Below are 12320 nucleotides of genomic sequence, written 5' to 3'. Positions count from 1 at the left end.
CAAGCCGGGCCTTAAAAACCTCCAAGGAAGGAGACTCCACCACCTCCCTAGGTAACGCATTCCAGTGTTTCACCACCCTCCTAGTGAAATAGTTTTTCCTGATATCCAACCTGGACCTCCCCCACTGCAACTTGAGACCATTGCTCCTTGTTCTGTCATCTGCCACCACTGAGAACAGCCGAGCTCCATCCTCTTTGGAACCCCCCTTCAGGTAGTTGAAGGCTGCTATCAAATCCCCCCTCATTCTTCTCTTCTGGAGACTAAACAATCCCAGTTCTCTCAGCCTCTCCTCATAAGTCATGTGCTCCAGACCCCTAATCATTTTTGTTGCCCTCCGCTGGACTCTTTCCAATTTTTCCACATCCTTCTTGTAGTGTGGGGACCAAAACTGGACACAGTATTCCAGATGAGGCCTCACCAATGTCGAATAAAGGGGAACGATCACGTTCCTCGATCTGCTGGCAATGCCCCTACTTATACAGCCCAAAATGCCGTTAGCCTTCTTGGCAACAAGAGCACACTGTTGACTCATATCCAGCTTCTCGTCCACTGTGACCCCTAGGTCCTTTTCAGCAGAACTGCTACCTAGCCATTCGGTCCCTAGTCTGTAGCAGTGCATGGGATTCTTCCGTCCTAAGTGCAGGACTCTGCACTTGTCCTTGTTGAACCTCATCAGGTTTTTTTCTGCCCAATCCTCTAATTTGTCTAGGTCCCTCTGTATCCGATCCCTACCCTCTAGTGTATCTACCACGCCTCCTAGTTTAGTGTCATCTGCAAACTTGCTGAGAGTGCAGTCCACACCATCCTCCAGATCATTAATAAAGATATTAAACAAAACCGGCCCCAGGACCGACCCTTGGGGCACTCCACTTGAAACCGGCTGCCAACTAGACATGGAGCCATTGATCACTACCCGTTGAGCCCGACGATCTAGCCAGCTTTCTATCCACCTTACAGTCCATTCATCCAGCCCATACTTCTTTAACTTGGTGGCAAGAATACTGTGGGAGACAGTATCAAAAGCTTTGCTAAAGTCAAGAAATAACACATCCACTGCTTTCCCCTCATCCACAGAGCCAGTTATCTCATCATAGAAGGCAATTAGGTTAGTCAGGCACGACTTCCCCTTCGTGAATCCATGCTGACTGTTCCTGATCACTTTCCTCTCCTCTAAATGTTTCATAATTGATTCCTTGAGGACCTGCTCCATGATTTTTCCAGGGACTGAGGTGAGGCTGACTGGCCTGTAGTTCCCCGGATCCTCCTTCTTCCCTTTTTTAAAGATGGGCACTACATTAGCCTTTTTCCAGTCATCTGGGACCTCCCCCGATCGCCATGAGTTTTCAAAAATAATGGCTAATGGCTCTGCAATCTCACCCGCCAACTCCTTTAGCACCCTCGGATGCAGCGCATCCGGCCCCATGGACTTGTGCACGTCCAGTTTTTCTAAATAGTCCCGAACCACTTCTTTCTCCACAGAGGGTTGGCCACCTTCTCCCCATGCTGTACTGCCCAGTGCAGCAATCTGGGAGCTGACCTTGTGCATGAAGACAGAGGCAAAAAAATCATTGAGTACATTAGCTTTTTCCACATCCTCGGTCACTAGGTTGCCTCCCTCATTCAGTAAGGGGCCCACACTTTCCTTGATTTTCTTCTTGTTGCTAACATACCTGAAGAAACCCTTCTTGTTACTCTTAACATCTCTTGCTAACTGCAACTCCAAGTGTGATTTGGCCTTCCTGATTTCACTCCTGCACGCCTGAGCAATATTTTTATACTCCTCCCTGGTCATTTGTCCAATCTTCCACTCCTTATAAGCCTCTTTTTTGCGTTTAAGATCAGCAAGGATTTCACTGTTTAGCCAAGCTGGTCGCCTGCCATATTTACTATTCTTTCTACACATCGGGATGGTTTGTTCCTGCAACCTCAATAAGGATTCTTTAAAATACAGCCAGCTCTCCTGGACCCCTTTGCCCTTCATGTTATTCTCCCAGGGGATCCTGCCCATCTGTTCCCTGAGGGAGTCAAAGTCTGCTTTTCTGAAGTCCAGGGTCCGTATTCTGCTGCTCTCCTTTCTTCCTTGTGTCAGGATCCTGAACTCGACCATCTCATGGTCACTGCCTCCCAGGTTCCCATCCACTTTTGCTTCCCCTACTAGTTCTTCCCTGTTTGTGAGCAGCAGGTCAAGAAAAGCTTTGCCCCTAGTTGGTTCCTCCAGCACTTGCACCAGGAAATTGTCCCCTACACTTTCCAAAAATTTCCTGGATTGCCTGTGCACCGCTGTATTGCTCTCCCAGCAGATATCAGGGTGATTAAAGTCTCCCATGAGAACCAGGGCCTGTGATCTAGCAACTTCTGCTAGTTGCCAGAAGAAAGCCTCGTCCACCTTGTCCCCCTGGTCTGGTGGTCTATAGCAGACTCCAACCACGACATCACCCTTGTTGCTCACACTTCTCAACTTTATCCAGAGACTCTCAGGTTTTTCTGCAGTATCATACCGGAGCTCTGAGCAGTCATACTCCTCTCTTACATACAACGCAACTCCCCCACCTTTTCTGCCCTGCCTGTCCTTCCTGAACAGTTTATATCCATCCATGACAGTACTCCAGTCATGTGAGTTATCCCACCAATTATGATACAGTTGACAAGAAATATATTGTCAGGAATGAATTTTGGACCAGAATCTTACCAACTCTTATGGAGATATACCTATCTCATAGAGCTGGAAGGGACCCTGAAAGGTCATTGAGTCTAGCCCCCTGCCTTCACTAGCAGGACCAAGTACATATTTTTGCCCCAGATTCCTAAGTGGCCCCCTCAAGGATTGAACTCATAACCCTGGGTTTAGCAGGCCAAGGCTCAAACCACTGAGCTATGCCTCCCCCTTGATGGTTAAGGACTCCAGTAATTTCTGCACAGCCCCACTTCTGCTTAATTTATATAAAGCTGGTGCAGAATGCTCCCCGCAGCAATCTTTTCCTGCTCTGTGGGTGGGTATAGAGAGGGAGCAGGGCCGTGGTCCCACATTTTCCTAGTTCTGCTTCACAAAGAGGGGAGGAAGAGAAGCAGTCCCTGTGATAGAGATTGCAGGGAATGCTATTGCGAGCAGATGTGCACGTGGGGAAGGTTCTTGTTCACTCCTTCACTTCACTACTGTGCAGTGTTGCAGGAGTTGCTCGTAATTCAGGACTCAGAGATTTGCTCAACATCACAAAAAGAAATTAACGTCAGTCAGGAAAATAGCCCAGGACTGATTCTCCTCTCACCTGAACCAGAGTAACTCCAATGACTCATTTGACTTACCTTGCTTCTGACTGAGAATCAGTTCCCATGTCTCCTGATTCTCAGAGCTTTGCCTTAAGCACAAGACTATGTTCCCCTCTATCTATTTTGTACCCTTTCTAGATTTCGCCTCCCATGATTTCTGCAGTGGTTGATTAACTCTGAAGCAAAGTTACTAAGAAATCTTATCATGCCAGCAGAGAATGTATGCTAGCAGAGGGAGACCTCTCTAGAATCAAGGTTATTTTAATGTGTTCTACAGTACAACTGAGAAACATACTGAATGATCTCCATCTGGCTTTGGATATTATTTGCATGGCTGCGTGCGCTGTTGGTTTTATCAGTCAGTGCTGCCACCTCCTGTTCATGTTCATTTATTAGTTGCTCAATCCTATTTAAAAAAAAAATACTGGTTACAATTGTAGACAAGGTATTTCCCACTGCATAGACTGTACGGAAAAGAATATTTCCCCAGTAGTCACAAGATTTAAAGATTTGGGGGATTTGTCATGAATGTAATCAGTTGTATAAAATTAATTCACAGTTTATTCTGATGACATAACTAGATAATTAAATTAGAAAGTTGGAGAAGTTGCAATTTATTGAACCAAGGAAGGCCAAAGTTTTGAACAAAAAAACCAAAAACAAGAAAGAGATGAGGGGAAAAACCAGGAAAATGAAAGATGACAATTAAAAGTCATGTCATCCACACATTGTTATTTACATTAAAGCACTACCATGTACTAGACAAGGTGTACTACAATCTGCACTAGCTACATAAATAGCAAGCTCAGTTGCTTATTTTAATCAGAGAGAGGGGAAGAGCCTTGATTTGAAAAAAGCAAAAAGCACTGTAACGATTTTTTGCACTGTTACTTAAAATACCTCTGGTCATTTCTATTTTCCATCGTACTTTAGAAAGTTATTGATTTTATCCTACCCAGCGTTAACAATAGTGCTGCTCTCCACACAAGAATGATTTGAACGGTTTTAGTTCTAGTCACTAACAAACATGCCTATATTAGGAAAATATTAACATGACACGGTAAAGAACACAAAAGTCAGAAAATCCTCCTACTACAACCCAATGGAATTGGTTTTGCTCAGATGCTTCCAAAATATTGACCTTTCAGCAGAGATCATGTCTAGAAATTGTTAAATGTGTCAGGAAGTTCTGAGTATTTAAAAACACAAAACTAGAATAGAAACAGATAAACCCTCAATAATAGTGACTGCTACTGCACCTCTCACTTATTACAGTATCAGCATCTGGTACAAAAAATAATTCAGCCTGGAAAAGTGAGGAAGTGTTGGTGCCTGAACTATACTAGTGATTAAATAAGGAAAAGGTACCTATCTTGATGTTGTTGAAGCAGAAGTTCTGTTTTGGCCTGTGATTCTTTTTTCAGTGATTCAAGTTGTTCCTCCAACTGTTGTAAGTAAATTACAGTGTTGTTTATTGTGAGTAATCACTCTTACCCACTAGTAAATGAAAACACAATCTAAATCAACAGTTAGTACAGTTTAAGAAACCAAGGTTCACTTGTAGAACAGTTTGCATAACTCACACAAGCAAGGTTAAATTCTGGCTGTAAGCTACAGAGCTGAGTTGGGGACAGTACAGAGACACATCACCCTAGTAGGAGTTCAGCCAGTGTGCTCCTCCTAAAAGAGGTTACAGCATTTTCTCTTCTGTGCCTGGCCTGCTGCCAGTGGGGAATGTGGTCACAGTTGGACTCCTGCCTGTCCCCTTTCCATGGGCTAGTGTAGAAAGCAGTGCTAGCCCTGCAGTCTTTGCACTGCCTGAGCTCAAAGACTCCTGTGTAGCTGGCCACTGAATGGGATGTGTAAAGGGCGTGAGGCTCTTTGCGCCCTCTCAGTCTGTCTTCACTAGGGAAAAAGGGTGTTCTTACCTTGAGTTAACTATTTTCACTAGGATTTGGCCTGCAGTAAAGGCATTTGTAGTTTTTACAGAAGTTAGCAGGTTGAGTTAAAAACTAAGGAGACCTTGGGGTTTACCCTGAGCTGCTAACTAATTATTATTTATTATTTGTATTATCATAGTGTCTAGCAGCCCCAGTCATGGACCAGGGCTCCACAAGGCTAGAGCTGTACAGATAGAAAAAAGGAAGTCCCTGCCCCAAAGAGCTTACTTGTGTGAAAGCTACATAATCCCTTGTCGTCTTCACTAGGAATTTACCTGGAGTTAGCAGGCAAGTTAAGAACACACCTTTTTTGTCCTAATGAAGACAAGGTCATCACTTGCATGTCCACCAGCATGGTGGCCAAGGTGCAATCTGGCCCTAAGCCAATGACATAGCGTCAGACAAAGGAATCTTTGATAGCCAGCACTGATTGCTGGAGGGCTTCATCTCACAAAAGGCTGAGTGCTCTTAACTTCCATCTAAATCAATAGAAGTTGAGGGCCCTTGACACTTCACAAGATGTGCTCCGCACTATACAGATTCAGGCCATTATTGATTAATATTGTTGCCCTTTGGCCAATATTTGGGGTATCGCAGCGTTGTTTCCATTAGGAGGCAAAACTGATGACGGAGCCAGGTATTTCTTTGATACCATTAACAAAGAATGTATACAAAGACCTGTTTCACTGAACATAGTAGGAACACACAACAGCAGCCAGTTTCCTTGCTCACAATTTCCAAGCCTACTTTTAAGCAAGCCCTTTCCCCCAAGGAGCTTTGATCCCTCTCAGGGCCATCCTCACGACTACTTCTCTCACTGTCTGTTGGCTTTTTACATCTCTCTTCCTCTGACAGCCACAGAAACCCACCCCACCAACCAGTGTCAATATCCCAGCACCTGTGTCTGCAATCAGTCCCCAGGGAAATCCCTCTGCCCGCACGGCTTAGTTTCTGCTCAGGCCTTGCCATGCTGGCTAGAGCCTTGGGCGGTGGCATCTATTATTTCAGCTATTGCTACACAAAGGGCCTTTGTCTGCTTCTTCATAAGTGCTTAGTGCACCCACTGATTTTACCCAAGTCTAGGATTGAGGACAGGTATTAACACTACCTTCCAGCATAACAATCCAACAGCTAACTTTTCATACTGAAGCTACTACTGAACTGATGCAACAGCTGTAAAATTTTGGCTTTCAAGCATGTTCAGAAGATAATCAAAAGAGACTCAGCTTAGAAGCCAGGGTACGGCTGAAATCACAAGCCCTTGCATCTTTATAGGAAGGCGAATTGATATATTGAGCTAAAATAGCTTCCCCCGGGCTCCCAAGAGTGGGGATTGGACAGGGCCAGAGGATCCACCACTACCTGGATTCTCTGGAGCTCTCTTGTGCAGGAGGTGGGAGTGGTATGCACGGGGATCATGCAGCACCCCGAAGCAGTCTTTGTGAATTGGCTCCACAGCTGCTCTGAGGCAAGGGAAGGATTCCGCTACTTGAGTCAGGCACTGCTTTGTGGATTTGGCTCTCAGAGTGTTTTTACATAACAAATAGTCATCTGGAAGCTTCCACCACTAACTGGCAGGAAAAGTAGTGTTCTCCCCACTCACCGGGAAAATCCTCCCTTTGAGATACGACACCTCTGAGTCTAAATCTCGCAGGACTTTACTAAAAGCTGTGCCCAGGTTGCGGATATGGAGACCGCTGATGTTCTCGTGCTCATACACCCTCTTGCCTGTGCTGTCTTCATAGTCCACTAGGACGCCCCGCAGTTCGTGGAGCACTTCCTCATGGCCATGTACCATCTTTTTCAGATGCTCAGTTTGGCTGTTGGCCTCCCTCAGCATCTCCTCCTGAAGGTGGTTGGCTGTTTCCAGTTCATGAACTGTAGCCTGTAGCTGTATTTTGATGTCCTCCTGGCTCTGGGATTCTCTTCGTCTATATTTCAGAAAGGAAGACATCTAAGAAATATTGAAAGTGATAATGGTGTACAATGTTTGTTTTTATCCTGTCTGATATGGGGGGAGGGAGGTTTATAATCACTATTTCTGCAAATTATGGAATCTGGTATGTTTTCTGAAACTACGGGCCAGACCTTGCACTCTGCCATGACTACTGCTGCCCAAGGCTCCTTCCAGGAGAACCCTCCTTGCACTTGGGGACCAGTTCAAGCACCTGCTGCAGTCCTTCTCTTCCTCCCAAGCCCACATCGGAGCTGTGTATCATTTACCAGATACACTACAATGGGCTAGTCTCTGATGTAAGCATGCACACCTGATATCCACGAGAGCATCTCTCTCCATTTGCACCTCCTGAAATTTGGTCTGCAAATCAACGATTGTCTGTCTTAAATTGAACTTCTGTTGTTCATGCAGTTCAGTGTTCTGGACAAACAAAACAAGCAAATTATTGAATATTTGACCAAAAATAAATGTAGCTAAGGGTAATATGATAATTTATAATAAGATACATTGTGTTAGTGTTCTCAGATACCAGTTGTTGCTCTATGCTGTGGTGCAGGTTTACTGGGGGCATTACCAGAGGGAGCATAGCAAGAGTGCTGCTGTTCTGAGGCACCCTGTGAGCTATGGCAGCTGAGAACAGGTAAGAAGCTGCTCTAAATGTGCTGGTGACCAAACTCTCCCCTGGCCAATCCCGGAATCCAGTATGTAACAAAGCCATGGCAGCCACACCCATGAATCTGGCCCGAAGTCTTCAACTCACATCATTTAGCCTCTTCTGCAGATCTCTGACTTGCTGTGAGTACCCTTCCAAGATGCTCTCAATGTGCTCTTTTCCAGGATAACTAGTGCTTCTCTTCTGGGTATCAATGTCCACTTCATATTTAGAATACAAGACAGTTTTGGGTGGACTACTGCCAGCACTAGCAGAGGTAGAGGTTTCCATCACTGTGCTGCGAATGGAAGATGCTAATACATTCTGATTGCTGAAAAGTGGGCTAGCAGCACCTGAAATTAGAGAATATTATATATTGAAAATGGAATCCTTATATGAAAATAAAATAATTCTTTACACCTGTGAAAAGCAAGAGCCAAATGAGAGTTCTGCCCATTCTCTTCAAGTCAGTGGAGAATCAAGCCCATATACTTTAGAAGTCAGCTTTTTCTAAGGATTGTATAGGCCCCATCCATTCTTGCAATGCATCTTGTCATGGACACCAGTGCAAAGTGAGTGCAGAGTGGGTGTGAGACACTGCAAGAGCAGATTGGTAACATTTTAAACCCACTACACTCTCACTTTGCACTGCTGAAAATGCTACCACAATGTGCGGGCAATGGTAAGTCAGGCCCTTTGGCCTCCGTCCTTAGACTACAGGATGATCACCCCCAGGTAGGGGGATCCACTGATGGTGTACAGCTCAGGGTAGCTCCTATGCCACCCACTCTTAGAGCTGGTGAAAGTGGCATGGCCAGGGCATCCTTGCACCCAGTGATCCCTGGCTGGCTTAACTGCACATTGGGACCACTGGCAATCTGGGAGCCGCCCTGATTTACATTGTGGGGATCCAGTATATAGCAATCGAGGGATCAGGAGAGTGCAAAAGCAGATTAAAGCCACCTTTGCACACATGTCCAACCCCCATCCACTATCATAACACATCTGTACCACTTTGTTAATTCACTAAAACCAGATTAGGAAAGGAATAGATAATAAAAGAGAAAATATCATAATGCCACTATATAAATCCCTGGTATGCCCACATTTTAAATATCACATAAGGTTCTGGTCACCCCATCTCCAAAAAGATATATTAGAATTGGAAAAAGTACAGAGAAGGGCAACAAAAATTAGTGGTATGGAACAGCTTCCATATGAGGAGAGATGAAAAAGACTGGGACTGTTCACTTAGAAAAGAGACAGCTAAGGGGGGGATAGGACAGAGGTCTATAAAAATCATGAATGGTGTGGAGAAAGTGAATAAGGAAGTGTTATTTATCCCTTCGTATAACACAAGAACCAGAGGTCACCCAATGAAATTAATAGGCAGTAGGCTTAAAACAAATATAAGGAAGTACTTCTTCATATAATGCACAGTCAACCTATAGAACTCATTGCCAAGGGATGTTGTGAAGACCAAAACTATAACTGGGTTCAAAAAAGAATTAGATACGTTCACAGAGGATAGGTCCACCAATGGCTATTAGCCAAGATGGGCAGGAATGTAACCCTATTCTCTGGATGTCCATAAACTGCTGACTGCCAGAAGCTACAACTGGATGACAGGGGATGGACCAATCAATAATTGTCCTGTTCTGTTCTTTCCCTCTTAAACATCTGGCACTGGTCACTGTTGGAAGACAGGATACTGGGCTAAATGGACCATGGGTCTGACCCAGTATGGCCATTCTTATGTAGATAGTTTTGTACGTTGTTCAGAATTCAAGACACCAGTTTTAAAACAGCAGTTTTGAAATACCAGTTTTGCTAAAAGATGCTTCCACCGTAAGTGTAAAATTTCAACCCTTATACACCCTTTTTAACAATAACTCTTGAGTGGGACAGTTTGCACAATGGAGATAGCCTGATGTTAAATGAATTCTCAGTATTGTTAAACTGTATTTAGTACTTACGCCCACTGGGAATGTTGCCACTTGATAAAGTCTCTTCATGACTCAGAGAATGTGTGATTGATTCCATCGTAAATTTGGTTGCTTCTTCTTGGAGTTTCAGAGTTTCTTTTGTTTGTCTTTCCAGTGCTTCCCTGCAAAATCATATGTTTGAGTATTTGTTGCGAGTACAATGTATGAATAGAGGAAGGTATCCAACTTTATTGTGTCACCACAAATAGTATCTGAAATGAATAACTAAAAATAATGTCATTTTATAAGCTCCATTTAGTGACATTATACACACCCAGGGTCTGCGTTCACATTTAGCAAGAAAGTGCCAGATCGTTAACTCTCATAAATTTGTATAGCTCCACTGAAATCAATTGAACTCTGCTGATATACACCAGCCAAGATTTGTCCTGAAGGGGCTGAACACAAAATACAACAAAACAAAACACTCCATCAAACAAATAAAAACAACCTGTTTGGATCATATCAAAACAAGATTCCTTCCCCCCCCCCACTTACTTTTTCTCCTGATTGGCTGGTGAAATACCATCTACTCACACAGAACCACAGACATTCTGCTTTACCGTGTAAAGTTTGCATGGCTGATTGACTGATTGATTGACAAAAGCATTAACAACTCAATCAATCAAATGGTTAAGGAGAAATTTCATACTGAATTCTGACAAGTGCTATGGGACTGTATTTTTCAGATGTTACGTGGAGACACTTGAGAGTTGTAATGAGAAGAAACCCTCTACAATAACAGAAAACATTTGTAAATTAAACACACTGATCTCCAGCACAGAAACAAGGACTCTCCTAGCTCACAGCATGACATCGCCCATAGAATGCAGAGTTTCAAAATCTTATTTGTTTGAAGTCACTTAGGCAGCACAACATTTCTTAAAAACATGTATCTAGCCTTTTGAAGAAGGAAGGATGAGGAAGTTAAGGAGAAAATGGGAAGGGCACAGGAAGGGAGATATTTCTAAATGTGGATCTATATCCTATTTTTGAAGTATAGACAGCTCATGAAAATGGACAAAACGCTAGATTTTTAAGAGATGTTAAAGACATCAGGAGGGAAAACCTGCAATCAAGCTTACCTTCTCATGGGTGCAAATGCAGTTAAGTGTGCTGGGTGTGACCGAAGCCCCATGCAGTAATGGCCAGATTGTTACTGGCACAGTGGGTGTGCAGGGGATGGAAGTAAGGAGCCCCCCTCCTGTGAGTTTCAAACAAGGCTCTGTCTCAGTCAAGTCTCTGAGCTCAAGAGACCCTACGAACTACTCCCTCCATGAGGCCTCAAGGGCACATGTTGCCTCAGTGGGAGAGGTTGGGTTAAGAAGGAGGCAAGCTTGTGCACTCTGCATTGCCCCCACTCTGGATGGGTGCTGCACAGGAAGTTTATAACTTGATCTGAGCTTATTGAATCTCTATTGTAATTAGAGGGTGCTTCATTCACCATCTGGATATTGCTACACAACACCTCAGCTTCACCTCACACCTCAATAGTCTGATATATGAAGTGCTCAGATGGAGCCCTCCTACTGAAATAACACAAAAACCAAGATTTCAGAGGAGTTTATAAACTCGGGGCCAGATTCACTGATACACTCCTTGTGCTTTGCATCACCAAAGGGTGCAAAGCAACCAGAACCTACTAGTAAATCCAACCTGAAGAGAGTTAAAACTGCCCCATGAATCTCAGTTGTTAATGCGGAAGCCCAATGATGATACTTTTCAGGCAAGATTTTCAATTATTTGATGCGTAACTGTGTGCCTAAAATATGCATCTAATTGGCATAATTATGTGTGTAAATTTGTTAACTGCAAACACCTCAGGGCAAATAAACAAAAGGCAGAAAGATTCCTAAAAGGGCCTCGCAGCATTTTTACCCCATGGACTGATGCGCAATGTAACAGTATGAAAATGTAAGTAAAAGAGAATCAGGCCATAAAAGTTTAGTTATTAACTCAGGGACATATTCTACCCTTCATCTTTGTGCAAAAGTCCCATTGTCATCGGTAAGAATGCCACTGTGGATTGAGGAAGTACCTGGCCCTAACTATTACCCTGGCATCAACAATGCAATTCATCCCTTTCCGCAGAATGGCTTTGACATTGGTGCACTTTGTAACACATTTCTTCCTTATCTCTGTTGTCACATTATTGCTAAGAAGACTATCTTTTACTATTCTGGTCATGTCAAAGTTCAATAATCAAGGTGTACACTATAAGGGTAAGCAGCAGGGTATTTTAAAAATAACTTCACTAATAAACAAACAAAAAAGACACTACCTTAATTCCTGGATATTCTTGCTCATTGTAACAGTGTCTGCAAAGAATAATAGCAATCTTTATTTTTTTTCACATTTTAAAAATCAACTTTCTCTCTTAAATGAATTTTGAAGTAATGCAATGTAATATTGTAGAAATAAGTTCACAAATGTTAAACAATTAGTTGTTTATATTTGCTCTGGGAAAGTTTTTCTGTTTTCTGAATAATATTGTGAGGTGGACTTTGTCGCATAAACAC

General features: G+C 43.4%; 1 protein-coding gene across 1 annotated transcript in view; it reads right to left on the bottom strand.

Annotated features, from left to right (window-relative positions):
• The window catches only part of CCDC158 (coiled-coil domain containing 158), a 56589-nt gene extending 44481 nt beyond the window's left edge, over positions 1-12108 (bottom strand). The window contains exons 1-7 of the mRNA XM_054030372.1: positions 12083-12108; positions 9793-9923; positions 7925-8169; positions 7475-7584; positions 6811-7138; positions 4636-4712; positions 3563-3673 (exon numbers count right to left, since the gene is read on the bottom strand). Coding sequence (XP_053886347.1) covers positions 3563-3673; positions 4636-4712; positions 6811-7138; positions 7475-7584; positions 7925-8169; positions 9793-9923; positions 12083-12108 — 1028 coding nt within the window. The remainder of the gene's footprint in view (positions 1-3562; positions 3674-4635; positions 4713-6810; positions 7139-7474; positions 7585-7924; positions 8170-9792; positions 9924-12082) is intronic.
• Between the last annotated feature and the right edge of the window lie 212 nt (positions 12109-12320).

Source organism: Malaclemys terrapin, chromosome 5 (genome assembly GCF_027887155.1).
Source record: "Malaclemys terrapin pileata isolate rMalTer1 chromosome 5, rMalTer1.hap1, whole genome shotgun sequence".
In the NCBI taxonomy this organism is placed as follows: domain Eukaryota; kingdom Metazoa; phylum Chordata; order Testudines; family Emydidae; genus Malaclemys; species Malaclemys terrapin.
The sequence above is the reverse complement of the archived record's forward strand: the minus strand, read 5'-3'. Positions and strand labels throughout refer to the sequence as shown.